General features: G+C 42.9%; 1 protein-coding gene across 2 annotated transcripts in view; it reads left to right on the top strand.

The window, feature by feature from the left end:
- RAB11FIP4 (RAB11 family interacting protein 4) overlaps positions 1-21,139 on the top strand; it is a 112,522-nt gene that overhangs the window by 33,773 nt on the left and 57,610 nt on the right. For both annotated transcript variants that reach the window (XM_041409293.1, XM_041409294.1), the window contains exons 2-3: positions 2,781-2,868; positions 12,361-12,449. In XM_041409293.1, coding sequence (XP_041265227.1) covers positions 2,781-2,868; positions 12,361-12,449 — 177 coding nt within the window. The remainder of the gene's footprint in view (positions 1-2,780; positions 2,869-12,360; positions 12,450-21,139) is intronic.

Raw genomic sequence — 21,139 nt, forward strand, 5'->3', positions numbered from 1 at the left:
GAGGAGGAGAGGACTTTATTTCTTTACGAAGTGAAGCAGAAGGGTGGTTTATAGAGTGTGAACACCAGAGAAGATTTCGGGGTAGCTGTAGTTTATTTGGCCACAGATTGAAATTTAACTTAAAGCAATGCCTTCAGTCTAGAATTAACTAGGAAGAACTTCTTGCCTTATTCCAGAAAGCTATTGGTAAAAATGCATGATCAAGTGCACTGCAGGCGCTTGAAAACCATGTGCAAGTATGCAGGGATTTATGTACCAAATATTGTGTGTATTAATGCACAAACCCTATGCAAGTATCCACCCAAACTCAGTCCCTGGTGATCAAAATCCTTTTATCCCCTGACCTGTGATGGGAGCTGTGTTTATTCCTGGCTGAAGATGTGAGCACTGCTGGCATTAATTCCATCAGGCTGTTCTGTAAATTCTTCATCATCTCCTGCACTGCTGTCAGTTATTTGCATTGTAATATCTGACTGAAAACCTGAAAATTAGATTTAGGGGAAACTGGACACTGAAGCACTTTGCTCAGGTGATAATTTCATTTACTCTTAAGACATTGCTTACACCTAAATGTGAACATATCCTTTGTTCCTCCATAATACACACTCCCAGGCACATAATATCTCATTTAATTTGATTTTTAAAGTGTAATTTTAAATGTCTGAGCAGCTGGTGGACAAAAATCATTGGATCAACTTTGAGAAATAAAGTGCCAGATTCACTGGGAACACCCAGTGACACCACTGTGTTACAGCACAATATTAAATAGACTAGAGGCTTCCCAACTGGCTTCAGGAATCTGTGCATTAAAATTTAAAACACAGTTGTTATTTGTGAAGGTGACAGGGATAACACTGACCTGGATTTTCTGTATCAAGCATGTCTCTACTTAATTGGTTTCAGTCAGGATTTTCAGCTAGTCTGGTATGCATTAACCACAAACTGTGCTGTCTGGTGAAGCAGCTTTTCTTTTTGGAAACACAGATGTGTGTTCTGGTGCTCTGAATTAGTGGGGTTACAGTAATTCCTTGTGATGCCAGGGTGGAAGTTTCACCATGAGTCACACCATAGTTGACATCTGGGCTCTGTTGCCCAGCTGGCAGGACTGGAGCTGTGGAAGCCTTCTGCAATATGAAAGTTCTAAAAAAATGTCTAACTTGTCATGGGCTCTGAACTCATCATATAGCTCCTTACTTGCCCTCCCTATACAAGCTGATTTTTTATTTTCCCTAAGAAAATGAGAGGGGAAAGGATTCAATTTAAGGATCAAATTGTACCTTTCTCATTCAATATAGAATTTTGCATATGAGTAAAAATTTTTTTCTTTTTTTATCCAGATTTGCATGTTCTAAATGAGCCCTTTGGATTATCATGGCAGTTGTTGGTACAGAGGGAATTTATAGGCACTGAGAAATGCCTGTAAGAAGAAGTGTCATGCGCACACATGAGTGCATTATCTGCAGGGCTTTGGGAACCTGCTGGGGTTTTGCTAGCACGTGGGAAAAAAACACACCAGAAAATTGAGAAACTAGGTCATGTGGATTCATTTGCTGCATCTTTGCAGCTGGGCTTTTGTTGCTGCTCAGGCTGACATATCCGAGCTCGCACAGACTGTGCTGCAGCAGGATTCTGTGGCCTCCTCCACGCCTGCTGTCCCTGCACTCAGCGTGTTCAAACGCCTGGGTGTCTGGAGGGCCCAGCCAAGGGCAGGGCTGTGTGGAGCTGCCTGTGAGCTCTTAGGAGCAGTAAGAGGCTGCCTCTGCCTCAGTGAGGGTCCCTGCAAGGTGCTACAGGGAAAGGCACTGGCACACAAGGGGATGTACTCAAGCTCCGGCAGAGCGGTTGGCAGAAAGAACAGCCAGCTGTGGGTCCAGGTGTGCACTCACCTCCCTGCACTGGTCTGCCTCTCACTTTATGCTTCTTTGGCTACTTGTTCCTCCATTCCTTTTTTTTCTAGACAGCACAAGAGCATCTCCAGTCTAGGCTGCTTTTCTTCCTCTATGCCAAAACCTTCCTGAAAAATTTGCCAGACTGTTTTTGGGGCAAGTACTAATTTGGTGGCTGGGCTTAAATTCAGTATAATCTCATTCTATTGGTAAATAATGATCAGAATGACTAAACTGTGAAGCTGAGATTATAAGGAGTAAGTACATTGCTTGTTTGCACAACGCCAACAATGGTTGTGTACTAGAAACAACCATTCTTTCATCACATGAATATATTTTCGTACTGTTAATTTTCCTGTACAAAAAATTTATTTTCTCCTGTGTCAAGGAAGTTTGGTTTCATTCCAAGTGCCCAATGGGTTTTCTCTCCTGTAATTGGATTATTTAGGGAATGAGACTGTTATGGGCTGTGCACATCTTGGTCTGTCCTTTCCCCTTCCCTGAGAACTTGTGATAGGAGGGGTGGAGAACCACTAAGGTTTTAAGTTCCTCTGAGCTGAATGTACAGCAAGAGCTCCCAGAGAAGAGATTCTGTTAGCACCCTGCTCTATGGTGAGAGCATAAGTCACAGATTCTCCCCTTACTAAGCTCTTGAGATCCCCACAGGACAGGATTGATATGTCCCAGCTGAAGAAGTTTTGGTCAGGCCCGTGCTTTGGTTAGCACCAAGGTCATACAAGACATGATTTCTCCTTGCAGACCCGTTTATTGGCTGGTTCAAGTGAACAGTGTGAGTATTCTTCAACTTGTAGTCTTCTGTAGAAGATACAGACTGTATCAGAGCAACAGACAATATACCAAGCACAACACATATTTTATCATCTTTTATTTTAGGTGGAAAAACTGGCAAAGTACTTGGACCCGAATGATTTGGGAAGAATCAATTTTAAGGACTTCTGTCACGGAGTTTTTGCTATCAAAGGTATGTGCATATTTCTTAAAAATAATCCAGTTCAGTTCCACTAATGTTTCTCTGGTTGCAGAAAATGTAATGATCAAAGACATCCTCTCTTTTAACTCTGGTTATTTGTAGTGACAGTAGAGCAGCTCTGGGAACAGAGCCAGGATATTTTTCCATTTTGTGCATCTCATGTATTAATGGTGAGCAGTGCTAGAGTTCCTGCATCCATAGGTGCTTGGGCATTGGTTTACTGCTAATTTTTGTCAGAATACATGTGTTGTGGTTTAAAGACAAATACAGCAGAAGAAAGAGTAGCTTTGTGGTTGACAGGGCCCAGGTTTGATACTTCCAGATTCTGATCTGGTTCTGCCACTGATTTACCTCAGGGAGTTAGGGAGCCCTTGGGCTTTCAGTTCTCTACTAGGAAATTTAAGACTATTAAATTGGCCTTGAGGTATCTGAAAGGTATAATTAATTCATGTTGTTGGGGTACCTGGGGTCATGTATTGGAAGGAAGAAAGTTAATTACAGGTTGGTGATGAAAACCCTGAAGATTGAGATCAGGTGGATCCAACCACCTCCTTTCCAAGGAAACAGTCCTTGACAGAAGACACAGATGTGGTTATGCTTTAGAGCTTAGCCTAAAGGCAACAAAAAACCAGTGAGGAGGGACTTCAGCTGATTTGCTGCTGATTGCTTTTCCCATAGTGAAATAATCCATCTATTCTGGACATGTAGTGTGTCCTTTCTAAAGTGTTGGAGTGAAGTCATAGCCCAGAGGCTTCACTCAGGGACAGGGTGAATGTCACAGTGATCGTGGTATGGTTCCAGGAGAAGCCTCTGGAGAGTCTTCTCTGATGAGATTATTATGAAGCTATAATGATGCAAAAACGTAAAACCACGGTACTTTTAATTAAAGTTTATGGCTGCCAAAGACAGTGTATAATTAGGTAAAATTACATTGAGAGGCTGCTCTTATCAATGTTTTTGGAGACACCGTCCAAGGTGACACTGGTGTGTTTGAAGAGAAGGCAAGAGAAAGCCCAGGAGGAAAGTTATTACATTTGTGCACAGACCCTAAAGTCTTTTATTACATTTGTGCACAGACCCTAAAGTCTCTGCTTGGGGTTTTCCTTGAGCAGAAAACGCTGTAGCAAACTGACTTCTAGTTTAGGTAAGATACAAGCTCTGTAAATCATCTGGTGTCTTCTGTAATTCACAGTCTAAAGATTGCACAAATGCACAAAATATGATCAGGAAGGGATAGAAATGACCCAGAACATCTCTTTGTGGCAATTGTGCCCTTCTCCATGTACCAGCAGTGATGGAGTGGGCAGGTGCATCTCCTTTACTGTGGGGACAGCGTGAGAATATTGAGTTATCAGTCATAAGGCCTTGGGGGTTTTCATGCTTGCTCACCTTGTGGGAGCTAATTCTCGTGTTCATATCCTAAGGTTTAATCCTGCAAAGAGATATGACCAGGACAAATTGGTGTACCTTGCACTCCAAGTTTATGAGCAGCTTAAAGCCCAGCTGTGGAGCATGTAGGGTCCAAATCATTTGTGTGATGGTTGTTAGGATGTATCTGTGAACAGATGTAGAGAAATCATCCAGTTCTGCAGCATCACCTAGAGCTCCCTTAGCACATCATTAGCATTTCAACACTTACACAGACTCAGTGCTAAGTGTTTATCATCCAAGCAGCAGCAGCTGTATCTATTTCTGATAAGACGCTGTGCTGCATGTTTTCACAGCTTCTCTTTAGAAAAACTGTTTCTATTGCTCGCCTCATAGCATGGAAATTTTATTCATCTTTGGCTACCTGCCATATTTTCCTTAAAAATTAAATTGGTTATGTTAAAGTTCAGAAAGGGCATGTCTGCCTTTCAGAATGGAAAGCCTCCACCATGTTGTTTTAGTGCAGCCACATCCCAAGGGGAGTAGCAGGCTTATTATCAAACAAAAGCAATTTGTCTTGGCAGCAACAGATTATAAATATGATTCTTTGACATCTCAGCCTATTACAATTGCTTGGGGCACTCAGATTAATAGAGCAAAATGAGATGCTACTATAAATCCACTGGGGTTTTCAGTAATAGAGTATGAAGTTATGCTATTCTTAGCAATGGAAGCCAAATGTTTAAATTCAAGCTTTACAATCCTAATGCCTTACTATATTTCTTATTTATGAGATTTCAAATTAATTTGTCTTAAAAATGCTTGCCTTTATAGTATGGCGATGAAATTGTTTGCTGCACAGAGGTGATATAATGTCAAGGTTTTTTGGTGGATCAGTGCCTTGAATTTATTTAAATCATGAGACATCTAAGAGCAACAGATTCAAATCAGAGTTGACCTCTGATGATGTTGGTTTGAGCATTTCATATCCAGGGTTGGATTTCTGTGAAAAGCTAAATACTGGAACTTGAAAAAATCCCAAACACCTAAGTGTTTAATGCTCTGTAATTGGTTGATAGAGAAACTCTTACCCCTGGATCTAAAATCTGCAGCTTGGCCTCTCTTCTCTGTAAACCAGTGCATTGTTTACTCTTGCATGTATACATGAAAAGTGTTGTGTTCCTCCACAAAAGGCCACCAAGCCTTGTTTCCTCCTGGAGCTGCATAAACCTCATGACATATGGGTCATGTAGCTCTGCAGCAGCTGCTGGGACTGTCAGGTGGAAAACAGTTAATTTCCTTCAGCTGCTGAGTGGCAGGAGGTGTGGGTAAGGATGAGCAATCTCACTGACAGTACAGGACCTTGGGGAGCGGTGGAGAAGATGTGTTCAAGTGGAGGTAAGTATGCTAGAGGGCAGAAAGTGTTGGAGGAGCTCCTTCCCACTTTGTCTCTGGGGTGGAATACTGGACAGGTATGGTGCTTGCTGTTTATGGAAAGCTTTGCTTCTTTTGCTGATCTTTTGTGGATTAAAGGAATTTGCCTCAGCATCTGTGCTGAGTCCCTGCTGTCCAGGCTGCTTTCCCTATACAATTAGGCTTTGCCAGAGCCAGGGATAGGCTTGCCATCAAATTGAAAGCTTTGCAGCAATTTCATTGGAATGCCAGAGTATGAAGGTTTTACTTGTGCTCAAGCTGCTCTCTCTATCTGCTGCCTGCAGGGTTTTAATAACTGTCTGCCTGTAGAGCAATTGCCATGAAATAACACCTGTAGCCTCTTACCCAAGTGCTTTGTGGCACTGCTTAGAGACACTGAGAGCAGCCAGAATATCACTCAAAGGCTGAATTCCCATTAATTTCAGCAGGGTCAGCATGGGAACCATTACTGTTTGCTCAGCAGAGCCAATGAATGTTTTTGCTGTTCTGAATTTATATTGTACTGATCCAGTAAATATTTTCTGCCACTTGTAATACTTAAAAGCTTGAGTGGAGCTGTTAATTCCCTGTGCTCTGCAGGCTGGTGGGTTCCACAGTCAGATATGTTTGCAGGACCAGGCTCTAATTGAGTCTGACCTGTTCCTTATATTTTAAGATTTCTATTGTCTTTCCAATAGTCTCTTTACTTTGATAGTCTGCTTGAAAGTACCCAAACCCTGACAAATAAAGGGGGAGCTCCCCCTACTGCCCTCGGTGTTACAGCTCACAGTGATAAGAGGGTACTGTATGAACACAGAATAATACAGAATTAAAATACAAAGACAGGTGTATTCTGACTTTATAGCGTATTTTAACCATGAAAACAGTGCTGACTGCTGTGTAGTGTTTGGAGGGTCATGGCTTTTATAACGTGAGAGACTGAGCCACGTCAGCACAGAGCATTTCTGCATTTATGAATCTGTGTGCTTTAGCAGAATCACTGTTTTTTGATTAAATCATACAGCCTGTTGTTCTCCTGCATCAAGGGAGTCTTTCCCTCATGTTGTAGAAGTTTTAAGGACATTTTAGTTGTGTTTGGTTATGGAATTTGAAAATGGAGAGTTGTAGGGGCTCCTTCATATCATTAACAGTGTGGAAGAAGCACAGCTGTGAATTTATACACTTCCCCACCTGCAGCAGTAGCAACCTTTGAATCTTCAAAATAGTAACCCAGACCATTCTGTGCCTTCAAAAATCTGTTTCTGTGCTTCCCTAGATCCTAAGGCATCTAATTACTGCAGTTGGTTGCAAAGCTTCTAGGAGCAAGCTAATATATAAGCACCTAAAAGTTAAAAAGTAGATATGTTTCTCTGTGAGTTCCTAGCACTTTTTAATGAAAATTCCAAGAATATAAATTTACCCAGTGTTTCAAAGAAATGTTCCAAAAGGGGTGTTGGCTGTTCTGCTAGCTCAGACTATGACAGGTTATTTGGACTGTGAAATAATATGAATATAATACAGTATGGAATTTGATGGTGTTTTTTCAAAACAAATTGTTCTAAAGCAGAGTATTTCTGGCCGTCTGTTTCACTGGAGAGTATTTTTTTCTTAATAGCTTTTATAGTTTCATTCAGATGCTCCAAGCACACGTATTTCTCACAAAACCAGTGCCAAGTTTTGGCCATCTCCTCCAGTTAATTATAAAATCTAATTTGCAGTCCCATAGCTGAGAAAAGAGTTTTACCAGCTGTGACCTGAAGATCCAGGACTAAGAGATGGGTATGTTGCAGTCATGTAAAAGGGAGTTTATTTGCCTGTAATATCTAGGACCAGGACAGCTGCACCAGCATGGGAATTTCAGTAAAGCACATCAGAAAACCCCAAAGTCTACATGAACCCATTTAGGTTCGTAGCTGTAGATCTCAAGCTTCAGTGAGGCTGTGACTGGAAATGATCTGATGGATCTATCTGTTCTGGTAAGAATAACTTACTGACAGGGGTGGTGCTTGGGATGGCTCCAGGGACAAGGACTGTCAGTGAGTGTGAAGAGCTGAGCTCTCCTGGAATTAATTACTTTTAGATGCTCAATGAACTGAAATTGGCTACTCCTGAAAGTACTTGTAAGTTTTCTAAGACTTCACTAAATTTCACTAAATACACCCTGAAACCATAAATGAGTCTAATACACCACTAAAGATCCAAGGGCAGATAAAGTAAAAAGCTCTTGCTGTTAGGAAAAATGCCAGAAACCAAGGACGTTCAATTAGATATCCAGATTTGATTTCCTATCGTATTAAAATTGCCTAATTGCCTGTGAAAATTGTCTGATGTGTTACGGGTTAAATCTCCTTCTTGGAGAAACAGCTTTGTGAAAATTGAGTTTGTGGCCAGAATCTTTGTTTGCAAATTGAATGTTTGTTAGGGTGGAAAAACCATTTTTAAATAGAACTGATTGTAAACTCATAAAATTATCTCATAAGGGATATCATGTCTAGCACCTGAGTGAACTGAAAAAGTTAAAGGTTGTTGTCTTCCCCCTCAGAGACTTGTAAAAGACTTTCATCCTCTTTGCTTAGGACTGAAGATGAGCCTGTTCTGGCCAAATGAATTGTGTTTGCTTTAGCATTTGTAGTATTAGGATAAATATTTTTAACTCAGATAATTTTGACAGACCAGGCTAGAGAGTGACTCAGTGCTTTGTTAAACTAGAACTCGTACACATCCACGTTTCAAAGAGCCTCTTGAGTGGACAGAGAAGCTGCTTCTGTGCTGGCTCATCAGGTGCTTTTAGCCAGGAAAGAAAATTCAGCAGCTTCTGGCTACTCTCATTTTGTGATCTGATTGTTCAGTCCTTTCTCCAGACACAAGCTTGCTGCCAGTGTGTGTCACAGTGAATTACACTGAGCACAGCCTTTCACAGTGTTTCTCCACAAAGGGCACCCTTCAGTGGGGCTGCAGCATGGGTGCACAAGGACCTGAAGCTATTCCTGGCTTACTCTTTCCTCTCTCTGCTTCCTCACTGTTATTGCAGTGCAGCTAGGTCTTCTTGCCAAGTGCTGCCCAGAAATGTAGATGAAATTTTCCCAACTGCAGCAAAGGAGAGAGAACATTGAGCACATTAATATCTTATGATACAGGTAGACATCCAAATGAAATGTCTCTAATCAGCCATGTAAGTGGCTTTCAGTTCTACTTTTTCTGGGAAAATGAATTTATAGCAATAATAGGACATCTCTAGTGCAAGAGGCCCTTAAAGTAGCCAGGAATTATTCCTTTGCTTCATTGCAATGGGTTATTTTTGGACAGATTCTAGCCTTGGGTGCACACTGCTGCACAGCTTGAAATATCCACCATGGCAGTTCTGCAGATCTCAGCACATGGGGTTCTGCTCAGGAGTGGTTCTGCTAACAAAGAACAGATCTTTGTCCAGTACCTTCCTATTTCCATGTTGAGATTTGCCAGAGTAAACCTTGATTTGTTGTTGTTTTCTGTCTGGAGTGTGACACACTAATTTAGCTCACTGCACTTCCCAGGCTGCAAGTCAGGATGTGTTCCAATAAGAACATGTCCTAGGTAATAAGAGCACACATGGTGCAGCATTTGAGACACTCCAATGTTCTCTCTTTATGTTACACCATTGTGTAACACTCCTGGAGTACCTGAAAAATTCAAATTAGATATTTAGATGAGGGGAGCAGAAGGTGAGATTGTATTGGCACTGGTGTAGAAAAAGACTGAATAAGAAAGCTGATTCATCACCTGACTTGCTTCCTGGTGAAAAGGGATGAAGGAAGGACCAAGGAAAAGACCAGCATCAGTCCTCCAGAGTGAAGAGATTCCAATTTGTGTCCTCACAGAGAAGAGGAGAACGGAGAACTTGTTCTTAAAACTCAGTTCTTAACAGGGATAAAAAAAAGTGGCAGAGTCTTGAGATTTTTAAAGCCAGTGGCCATTTTTTCATTGATTTGCTGGATGTTGGAACAGGTTCACATGTCTGCAAGGTAGTGATGATGTGGTTTAGTAATCTCAGAGGAAAATGGTCTCTCAGCATTTCCTTCTCTTCTTCCCTTTCTAATGGAGTATGACATGCAGATCTTAATGACATGCAGATCTTCCCAGGAGGATGAAGAGAGCCAGGCTGTCATGCCAGCTTGCATGCAGAGCAGTGCACAGGGGATACTGCCTGCTGCACACCCAGACATCTCCCCACTAAAAACTCCCCTTGGCAGCAGGAGAATGGCTCAGATGAACTTATGCCCTGAATCTGCCAGCACCGATGGAAACTTGGCCTGTGACTACACTAAAAGCAAGATTTGGCTTTGTTTGCCATTTTAAGCTATGCAGTTTGGTGATCACCTTGCATCAAATGGCTGCTGATGTTCTGGAAGTGGGTTTGGTGCTTGGCCAGGTTCTGGATCAGGCGTAAAAGCCTGGGTCAGGTGGCTCTGGTGAAGTGGTGAGGTCAGTTGGATGCAAAGGAGGCAATGCTTTTCTCCCCAGTGTTTTTACTGAATAAATCAAGAGCTATCATGAAGTGGTTCTCCCTAATGGACAAGTGAAATGAAAGAATGTGATCAGGAGGAATCTTAGATGAGAAATTAAAAGCAAAGAGGGGGCACAGAAGACTACATTTCAGACCCTGGAGATCTGGGAGCTGTTTGTGACTCTAGCTCTAACAGACCAGACTGGCTGGCCTTTTGAAACGAGGCAAGCTAGAAACATTTCTCACACCCTTGTTTTGGGCAGTTAAATCCTTATTTGAAGACCCACAACTTTTGTGACTTTTCCCCACTAAAAAAAAGAAAATTGGGAGAGAATTGTGGTTAGCACAACTGTATTAGGAAAGTAAAGCTTGGAATTATGGTGTAAACTATTGTTGAGAAATTTTAGAACACTGTAAACATACTCTGTTCATTACACTAATCTGCATCCATTAATGTGTAGCACTTGGTCTTTATTTTCCTTTTTTTCTGGAGGTAACTCACTTTAAGGAGTAGTTGCTCCATGTCATGCAGACCTTTTAGCAAAGCAGTTCATTCATAGTGTGATGAGTCTCACTGTTGGTGCTGGCACAAGGCAGTTTGATGAGCAATAAGCTTTAGTTGTTAATGTCAAAAGGTAGAAACAATAAATTGAATTTTCCTCTGTGAGAGGACTAGCAAATAACCTTAGGCAAGTACAGAGCACTTGAAGAGAAAGAAAAGGATTATGACTGGGTGGGAAATGTGACAGGTAGGGCAAGTTATGTAGAAAGATGCTCTCTCCAGGCAAACAAGTTTAACATCTTTCCCCTGTCAGCCAGTAGATTATGTTTTTGATTGTTAATCCCAGATAAACTCCTCTTTGGGAAGTGACCCTACCACACATTCTTGCCCATGTACTTCTCCAGCAAAGTGGGTATTTAACAACTTCATTTATTCTCATTTATCTGCTCAGTAACACCTGAGACTCTCACTTTGCTGCAGAAGCTGAAAAAGGAAGAAAAAAGTCTTGCTGCCTTTGTCCATGTGACATTTCTGAAGCCTTAATGATGTCTCCATTCAGCAGGTGCTACCTCGACATGTGCCTGTGTGTGGCAGACAGGGACAGCCCTGCGATCCCTCTATTAGGCTTCTCCATCTGGTCATTTTTTCTGGTTTCTAAAGTACTCCTTTCCTTTGCAAGGGGACTCCTCTCAATAACCACCACATGTCTTCATCCCTACCGATGTTATTCCTTCATGTAAAACCAGGAGAAAAGGTCAGCTAATGGTATAAACGTGTTCAGTTCACACTTCCTTCCATCGCCCTGTTTCCTCTGGCTCGCTGCTTTGGGAGTGGTATCCATGTGTAGTGTCACAGCCAAATATATTGCATTAGTGCTGGGATGGAAGGGAGGAATAACTGCTGGGCAATTGCAGCTTCCAAGTAGTATAGTGCACAACACATGCTGAGAAGGTTCACACAGTCTGGGCCCAAGGCTGCGTGTGAGCTGGGTGCTCTAAAATAACCTGGCCTGTCATTACTGCCTTCTGCAGCTCTCCCTGCCAAGTGGAGTCACTGGTAATTAATGGGGAACGAGGCATCTGGTGATTTCAGTGTTTCTATATTTGTCTCAGGTTTTCAGATGAGAGAAGGACCGAGGGAAACACAGACATTGATTTTTCCAGCTCTTAATGTGGTTGTTAACAAAAGCAAACACACAAGCTTCAAATCTCTGGTTACAGTGCATAGATATTTGCTTGTGAAACACTCTGTGACAGAGCTTTTTTTGAAGGTGGATTTGTGACACTGAGGCATTGCCCCTTTGTCATTTTGACCAGAGAAAATTAGAAGCAGCTCCAGCTGACACTGATGTGCAGCAGTTGGTAGCTCATGCCAAGCCTGCAAATCCAATGTTTGACTCCAGAGCCTGGGTTTGGTTAGAGGTGGGTTTGTACCCCACGGGTAGTTTACCAAGCCAAGCAATGCTCAGCTTTCAGTTTCATTGCAGGCTAGTGTAGCCATGCTGAGATAATTGAACTTTTCAAGTTCCACATGTTGAATGTGTGTTGGGCAGAACTCTGAAGGCAGAGTCGTGTTACACCTATTGAAATAAATCCCAAAGCTGCCTTCCAGTTTTGTGCATGCAGATTGGCTACAAACCAGTGTTTCTTCCTCCATTGTCCATGTAATGGAAGATAAGCTTTTGGCCTGACCATTTCCTCTTGTTTCTCTTTGCCAGGCTGTGAAGAGTTACTAAAAGATGTCCTGTCTCCTGAAAACTCTGAGCCCCAGCACTACCAGCCACAATATGTTGATTACTATTACCAGGTAAGAGAAGCACTATTCGGTCTCCTGTTAGTGGGCTGAGGAAGCCTCTGGAGTGATGTGTAGTTGGATCATTGTAAATGTTGTTGTTTTACTTGGCCTATTGACTCTTCCTTCCTAGGTTCATGGTTGTTAGCAAGCCAGCCATACTGTTTAACTGCATTTAATACGGGTTAATTGGTGGGAAAGTATTTAGCATTTAGGTAATGTTCCTCTTACAAGCCTGAGCATTCACCTGGCTGTGAAGGGAGATCCCTGTACAAGCTCGCTGGCACCTCACAAGTGGAAAACACTGATTTGTATCTAATTAAATCAGTCAAACTTTGTAGGTGAACAAGTCCTTAGGGACCTTCTGCAGATAATAAACAGGGCCTCAACAGCTGTTGGGAAGCAGAAACAATACACCACTGGAAACCTTTGCTATTATTTTGGCTGGTGGGTGTAGCATATTTTAAACCATTAAAGGTCCTCATTTGTATCCTTAATTTGTCAGTGTCTGTGCAGCCTAAGAAGTAGAGTGCTGCTAAGTTTTCCTTTTAGCATCTCTTTGTCCCCCTTTCTTCGCTTTACTTTGGTTTTAATCACCTCCACCCACGTAAAGATTAAAGGTGCAGTTAGCATCGTGCTTTCAGAGAAGGATTGTGTGTCACTGGTGTTACAGACTGCAAATGATGCAGAAATCAACAGGAAAAGCATGTTACCTTCACAGGTAGTGAAGTGTGAGGACAATTCTCACGTACTGAGGAAGGATGTGATAAGTGTGCTGGTGAGCTGCAGTTACACAGAACGGTTTCACTGGCCGTACAAAAAATACAGAGACATTTCCTGCACCTCAGTGCCCATCGCCACTCTGCTTGTTTCTAAACCCCTGGTTTTTGTAACTGATGACACAGATACCCACCATGCTGTTGCTTGGTTACCTTAATAGACGCCATAAACCAAACTCCTTGGTTTGCAGTAGCTGATAGAGGCTATAAAATGTGAACAGGCTCTGCACACAGTCGATGTTCCCCTGTTGCTATGCAGACTGGTTCTGACACTCTTTGAATGCAGGTGACATTGGGTCTGGGTCTGTATTCCTTAGAGATTTCACATCTGCTGTCATGCAGAGATGTGCTGGGGGGAGCTCTTGAAGACAAACTGCAAAACTCTGCAAACTGCACCTCTTCTGCCATCCGTCCTCTGGGAGAGCCTGAGGGTTGGAATTGCAGTTGCTAATCCTGGTAACAGCTGCTGAGTTTCCCATTTGAGTGCTGGATTTGTGCCTCTGGGAGAGGGAGGGGGCAGAGGGCGACCCTCCCTGTTCAGAAAGAGCTGATCTGGCCCTGCTGTGCTGGAAGCCTTGCTGGTCACTCCTGATGTCCACCAGCCCCCTGGATGGTCCCTGCAGGGGGTGGCACCACTGCAGTGGGGTGCTGCAGCAGTGTTTGTCAACTTTAATAGACCAAGTGTGGGATTTGTGCAGCCTGGGAGCAGAACCAGGTCCTTCCACACCTGCCCAGGCCAGGTGAGCTGTCGTGGTGGGAGAGAACAGGGAATGGTGCGCACTGTTGTACATCCCACGCTTCTCCCACGGCTCTTCTGCACCGCTGCTCTCCAGAGGGGCTCGTTCCATCTCCCATCGCCAGGTCCTCCAGGTGCAGTTTGGAAACTGTTCGCTAGATGTCAGCTAAAGACAGGGAAAAGGCGTGAACAGCCTCTGCTCGTGCCTTAAGGATCCTCTGCTATGGCAGGAAGCTGGAATTTTCTCACTGATGAAGCTGAGGAGAACTGAGGGTTTGAGGCTATCACCATTCATGGCGTTTGTTCCCCGTTCCCAAAATAAAACATACGGCAAACGTATAAGCTGTCCTTGCATCTCCCAGAGCTTAATGGGTGTAAATTCCGGGTGCTGTAATCAAGTATGTGGGCAGCTCCCATTGGCACAAATGGTAGTTGCCTGTCTAATCTGATTTTCAGCCCAGACGCCCTTTGCATGTCTCTCTAATTCTCATGTGCACTCAAATCTCCAGGCAGCAGGAGGACACGACTGCTGTGATGGTACAAATAGATACTTCAAAAGGGAATGCAGCTTTTTTATTCCACCCAAGGGGCTGTGCTTGCACAAAGGCAGGTACTGAGCTGGTTCATTGTTATGCTGTCTCTGCACTGAGGACTTGAAAGGAAGTTTTCCGTCCTTTCTTTCACTTTTGCTTCCCCTCCCAAGAGCCCCCTCCCTGGATCGTATCTTTCTGAAGCCCAGAGGCAGCAAACAGAAGAGGTAAAGGTGATTCCAAGAGGTGGGATGAAGTGGCAGGAGCCACTGTGAAGTGCTGAACTGGTCCAGCTGTTTGCATATGTTGAGTCAAATGGGGAAGAAACTGCCAAGCCTCCAGCCTTTAATTAAAATCAACTGAGTGCAATTAATTTAAAGGGATTTTCATATAAAAATCCCTTTAAATTAATTTTTTTTATATATAAAACCCCTTGATACCAGGAGCGTGGAGCATTTCATTTGACATTTTTTAAAATTGTCTGATTTTCTTTTTTGGTTTTCTTTGGTGTTAACAAAGAGTAAAAGCCAACAAGCTTTTAATGGCTGAAGACTTTGTCAAAAAAAAAAAAAAAGGCAGAAAAAAAATCCTATTGTGTAGGCAATTCAAAATGTAAGGGCCATTCCATGGAAGGTTCTTAATGGCCTGTATTGAGAGGCTGTGTGAGTGATACCACAGGCAAACAGAGCCTTTGAGCTCAAGGCTGTTAAGGTGTGATACACAGAACATAAGGAGTGTAACTTTTGTGGGTTGCTGCAGGATGTCCCACTGACTTCCATCAGCATTGATTCTGGCTGCAGAGTGTGTTTTCTCTTTGGACCAGAGACAGCTGGTCCAAAGAAACTTAGGAGGATGGGATTGCAGTTAGGAGATAGCAGTTCTAGAGCCCTTCAGCTTTGGGACCTAGAAATAAACCTTTTCTGTCTGTGAGTTGAGTCTGTTGATTTGGTTAAAGTCTGAATTGTGCTCCATTTGAGGCACTGCTTCAGTCAAGTGCTGTACATTAGTATAATTTCTGTCTCTCACAGCCTTTAGAGAGGTAATAGAAATACTCAGAATTTGCCAGAAGCCATTTTGTCAATCCCAAATTCCTTTCCCAGTGATTGCTGCCATGGCCTCAACTCTTGTTTTGGCTTCGGTTTGAAGCGAGACAAAAGTCTCCCTAGTCCAGTTTGCTTTGTGACGGGCATCTAGTAGCACTTCAGAGCCCTTGGATAGCCTTTTGGAGATGGTAACCAACACAAAGTCCACAGCTGAAGTTCGTGTGTGAAAAGCCAGGCCCAGATTGAGCCGGCTCAAACAAAGGCGAGTGCCTGTGTCTCGAATTTCCAAATGGCTGGCTCCGGGCCTCGCCGGGCACCCAGCCAGCCGGGAGCACTGGCCACGGGGCTCGCGGGGAGCTGGGCTGCCTGCATCTGCGGCTCTCCGGCCAAGATTTGCATTGCAGGCCCCGAGAAGCAGTGTGTGGGTCTGCGTGCTCTTCTGTCTGAGCACCTAAGTTTAGGGAAATGGGAACCAGAGCAGGAGCTCCTGTGTTAGCTCTTCACCTGGTGTATTTTGGCTGCTCAGATTTGAAGGGAGCCTGACTCTAGACCACCCCAGTAGGTGACAGAAGAGGGGGTTGAGTGACAGAGCCTCTCACCATCAGCTAGCAGGGCACTTCTGAGTGTTCCTTGTGAAGGGACAGGCTGTTTTTACATGTGAGTTGTTGCCTTTTCATCTGGAATCAATGGCCAAAAGCCATATGTGCAAACCCAGTGGAAGAGCATATTGTAAGGAACAATAATGGCAGTCCTTGTTTCAAACAAAGCTGTTTATTTCTTATTAACTCTTGCTGTATTGACTTGCCACGTACCTTTTTTTTTTCTGTTCCCATCTGTAAATAAGAATGAATCTGTCTCTTCCCAAAGTACAGGACAATCACTGCATATCAAAGAATGAGCTGTCTTTTCAGTCCTCCGTGTGTTCCCCTGCCTGCCAAGTGATTAATTACACTGTATGAACAGCAGAAAAATTGTTGAAACATGACAAATAAATTGTGTTTGCCTCTGGGATGGAGCTGGGACTGCTGGCTGCTCTGCTGCTTTGAAAATATTTTCAGTAGCAATTAGGAGTCCCTCACCAGCTTCTGAAAAAAGGTTTTTTTTTTTTCCCACTAGCTGCTTGAGGATATCTGCAGACACCTGTGTCAGAGCAGAGGGGACCTTCTGCACTATGAAGACACTGAGATGCAAATGGGTTTTTCACTAGGCTGTGGAAGAAAGTAGCAGGAGAGCCTGTAACCAGAATATTTTGAATTTTAATCTCATATATTCTGTGTTTAGAAGCAATGACTCCACCATTGGAGAGAATAACTGACCTCATTTGTTAGAAGGTTTTTCTTGAGTGTTTTTCCTAACATCAAACACAGATGTTGCTTATCTTAATGTCAAATACATCTTTCCTTCCATCTTCTGTGGCAGCAGTAGTGGAGACACTCCTATCTTTAAAAAAGTACACAAGTGGTTAAGGTGGAAATACCTTTTCAACCAATGGCCAAGAGAAGAAATCGGTCAGTGTGGTAAGGACAAGCAGCATTAAATACATCAAACTGAAGCTTTTTTCCCCTGTTTCTTATCATCCTCCAGTTTTCTCCACCACCCACACACTCTCAGTCACCGCTGGCTCCCATTGTGTTTTCAGCCCTGCAGATGTTCAGTGTGAAGAGTCCTCTCCCTGTGCCTGGGACATGGGGTGTTTCTGCCCCCCTGGCATCACACAGTGCATGTTTGCAAGTTGCTGCCCTTGCCAAGCTGCTGGGGTCTCCTGTGTCCTGCTGCCACCATGGGACCTGTTACATCCAGAAGTCTGTGTTAGACCTAGCGCTCCTAAATCTGCCAGGTTCTCCTTCCCCTCAGCTTCTGCTGCATTCCCTGAGAAATAAATATGTTCAGCATCTCCAGAGATGGCCTTTTGGGAGGCCCAGCCTCAGGATTGATGCCAGCCCCTGATGAAATTGGTATAAACACTTCTTAGACCCTGGCAGGTGTTAGATCTACATCTGGGGTTGTTCCCAAGGTCGTTGTCTGAATCCTTGATGGAGGGATAAGGTGGGAGAAAAGCTTGGTAAAGTACAGCCATGCAGTTATAGAGAGAAAAAAGTGCCTGTTCCTAGGCAGGATTTTACACAGGTAGTGTGCACTGTCTGCATCAGTGAGAAGTTTATTGTAACCTCTACAGGCAATACTCTCAGCAATTCATTTTTCCTATTTTTTTTCAAGCATCAAAAAGCAATATTAACTACAACTGCTGAGAAACCCCCAGTGAGCAATTACCAAGAGCAATGAAGAGCACGGTGTGCCCCCATTTGGAATTCATTTACATGGAAATTGCCTGCTTTCACCTGGTGATAGTCGGAATTTTATTTTTTAGGTTTGTGCATACATGCAAAAATAACTGTCCTTGGTCAAAACACCTGCATAAAAATAACCTGCCTCTCTGGCTGCTCAAGCTGATTCTGAAACGTTGCCCTGAAGAACCACTGTACTGAGAATGAGCAGTTCTGCACTTGGGGCAAGGCAGGCACCTTTCAACAAAATAAATGCCAACTCCTCCAAACACAGCCATAAAAGAGGTTGAAGATTATTTTCTTTTTTAAACCAGCTTGCATTTTTGATTTGGTGGAACATCACACATTGACATTTTTAAAGGGGAAATTACTTCGCTCCTGACTCATTTTTGCTGAGTTGTGGTATAAAATACCACATACATAAAATACACATACATAAAATAACTCAAAAGAAATAACACACTCTAGCCTGGTCAAAAATAATTCTTATCTTTCTCAAAATGTGTTTTGAGTTTTCTTTAGAGAGAAATCTGAGTTTTTGACTTTCTCATCTGAGTGGGTCAACAAAATACTCTGAGATCTTCGAGCCTGTAGGCTGGAGAAATCTTTTGCCATGCAGTTCTTGGCACAACACCCCAAATGCAATCCCACTGGGGCCAGCAGGGCTGGGGGGTGGCCTGGCAGAGAAGCCACAGCCCTCAGCATGGAGTGTCTCAGTGCAAAGTGTTGAGTCCAGCATCTAGGCTGAATTTGTGACTGTGTTTTTGCACAAATTCTACCGGTTAGCTGGTTTAAATTTTAAGCACCTACTCTTGCAGGTGAACCACTGTTCTCCTGTAATAGAAGCATAAATCAGTGAGGGGCCAGAGACTGTTTGCTTCTCCACAGGGTTGTGTCTCAGTTAAAATTTACTGTTTCTTAGGGCTTAATTTGGCTGGGTGGTTTGAGACGGGGAAGTGTGACTGCCTGGTTCAGACGTCACAGCTGTGACATGGCAGCACAGATGAAGCTCCAACTGGGGCATCCTTCCAAACATCCATAGCAAAGTAATTTTGTACACTTATTGTTATCTATTTTTTTTTTTTTGAGTATTTCTTTTCTATGGCCCAGGTGGAGTTTTGTGTAGCATTCAGAGCTTTACCATTTTGATGCCTGCCACCCCTCTCTTTGGCAGAACTACTTAACAGACATTTTCTGTCTCAACCTGAATTTTCTTTCTGAGTCATTATCTTCAACCTTTTAATCTGCTGATTTTCTGACAGAGCACAGTTTTGGGGGTGTTTTTTCTGAAATTGTCAGTTGCTATGGCAAAATATTCCTCCCATCCTTGGATAAACCAATTTAGGCTGTGGCATAGTCTTTAGGTAGAAGCTGTGAAATGACTGAAAGCTAAAAGTTGATGTCTTTTATTGAGGAAGTCACATCCCTATTGATTTAGTCCTTCAGGTAAGTATGGCTTTGTGGTTTAGTGCCTTTTGCCTTTTGTTTGATGTACTGAAATCTGTCCACTTCAATTTGTGGTGTGTCCTGAGTACAGCATTCTTAGCAACAAAAGCAAAGAAATATTATGACAGCACTCGCCTTGCTTTGTGTTCCTGTGAAAGAAATGCAACTGCTCGGTCAGAGGGTGGTGAGCAAGTCCTGACTGATGCACAGATACCAAAATATCTGTAATAAAAGTAGCTCTATGAGGGCAGGGCACACAGCATTCGCTGGCTTTCTTGACACTTGCTTGACAAGGAAACCTTTGTTCTCCAGTTCACAAATTGACTTTATAAAGTTCTTTCTTTCTTGATTTTTTAAAATTTCTTACTCTACTTTGTATCATTTCTCCTTGCTGCTTGGGGAAATTTCTGCTTCATTTATGGTAGATTGTGGACAGTGCACAATTGTCTTTCTTCTTGGAGGATTTACAGTGATCAGGCTGTGAAATTGAAGTATAGTTTGTATTTTTTTAGCAAATAACATTGGTTTAAATTGGTTGGTGTATTTTTTTGTTTGTGGGTTTGGTTGTCGGTTTTTTTCAGAAGAAGAAATTTCTGTGTAAACGTGTAAAAGGTGGTTGATAAAACTAAGATTCCAGATTACTATGAAACTGTAAAGTCAACCACAGAGGGATGTTCTAGCTGATAAAACCAGCAAAATCCCTCATTGCACAAGCAAACAAAAAGGATCTGACTGCTTCTTTTCTGCCTTTTAACTTCTCTGATGAACTTGAGAACAGTGTCATTTTTTAAGGTAGCTTCTTTCATTTTTCAAAACAATAGTTGCACATACTGCTAGAAACTTTCCCAGTAAAATAAAAGCATTCTTCCATAGATGACATCTTACAGGAGTCATTTCTGTTACACAGCTGTTGCTGTGCTGAGACATTATTGTAGGGTTCAAATACATTATTTCAGTAGCCTCAAGAATTGCCACCAGAGTGACCCAGACAGTTCAAGAAATTGCCCAATTCTTTTCCCAGTTATGAAAGCTCCACTGTCCCACGTCCACTGTCTGTCATGTCAGTCCCAGCTCTTGCCACATCCAAAGTCCCCACAAAAACACGAGGTCTTTGTCCTGCTCTCTCAGGTGTCCCTGCAGGTTGTCCTGGCATGGCTATGACCTGGGACTCTGCCACAGCAAAGTGTCACAGAGATGCTGCAGGGGGACCATGGCAATGTCCTGTGTCAGAGGCAACAGAACTGTTTAAAATTAAACCAGTACTCAGCTGGGCTGATAGAGCCAAAATGAGATCTTGATTGTCCTGTCTGTTTTTAGAAACTGGAGAAGAATCAAAAGGTGATTTTTAAAATTTTTAAATTTTTTTTACATGCTGCAGTGTAGCATGTTTTTGTCTGGGTGGAGGCAGGCTTTGCCAGCACTGTCACACATCTGGGCTCAGAGAAGCAATTTGTAACCGAAAAGAAAGAGAAAGTAGGCCAGCCTACAAGAGAGTATCTAGGAATTACTCCTGAGGGATTTGTGCTACACTGCCTCCAGCAGCTGAAATAACAGCATGAAACTGCGATTAAAAATTAAGAAGAGATATGGGCTATTTGACCTTCTTTCAGTCAGGGACACAGAGGCCCTGTCTAGGATGGGGATGCAGAGAAATGCAGCTTCTGTTGAGCAATTATGTGCCAGCAAGAGGCTGCTGAGGTTCATCCTAAGCTCCATGGAACAGGGAGATAATTTCTTTCCTTGCAGAACCTAAACCAGTTTCAGCACTGGTTAAAGTGGAGAGAAACTGTCCTTGCTCCAACAGCTATAGATGAGAACTAGGAAATAAACTATCAATTGTTACATTTTCTGAGTTTACAGAAATCTAGGCAAGATTAATTGGGCCC

The sequence above is a fragment of the Onychostruthus taczanowskii genome, unplaced genomic scaffold (genome assembly GCF_017590055.1).
Source record: "Onychostruthus taczanowskii isolate IOZ18803 unplaced genomic scaffold, ASM1759005v1 scaffold30, whole genome shotgun sequence".
Lineage (NCBI taxonomy): Eukaryota > Metazoa > Chordata > Aves > Passeriformes > Passeridae > Onychostruthus > Onychostruthus taczanowskii.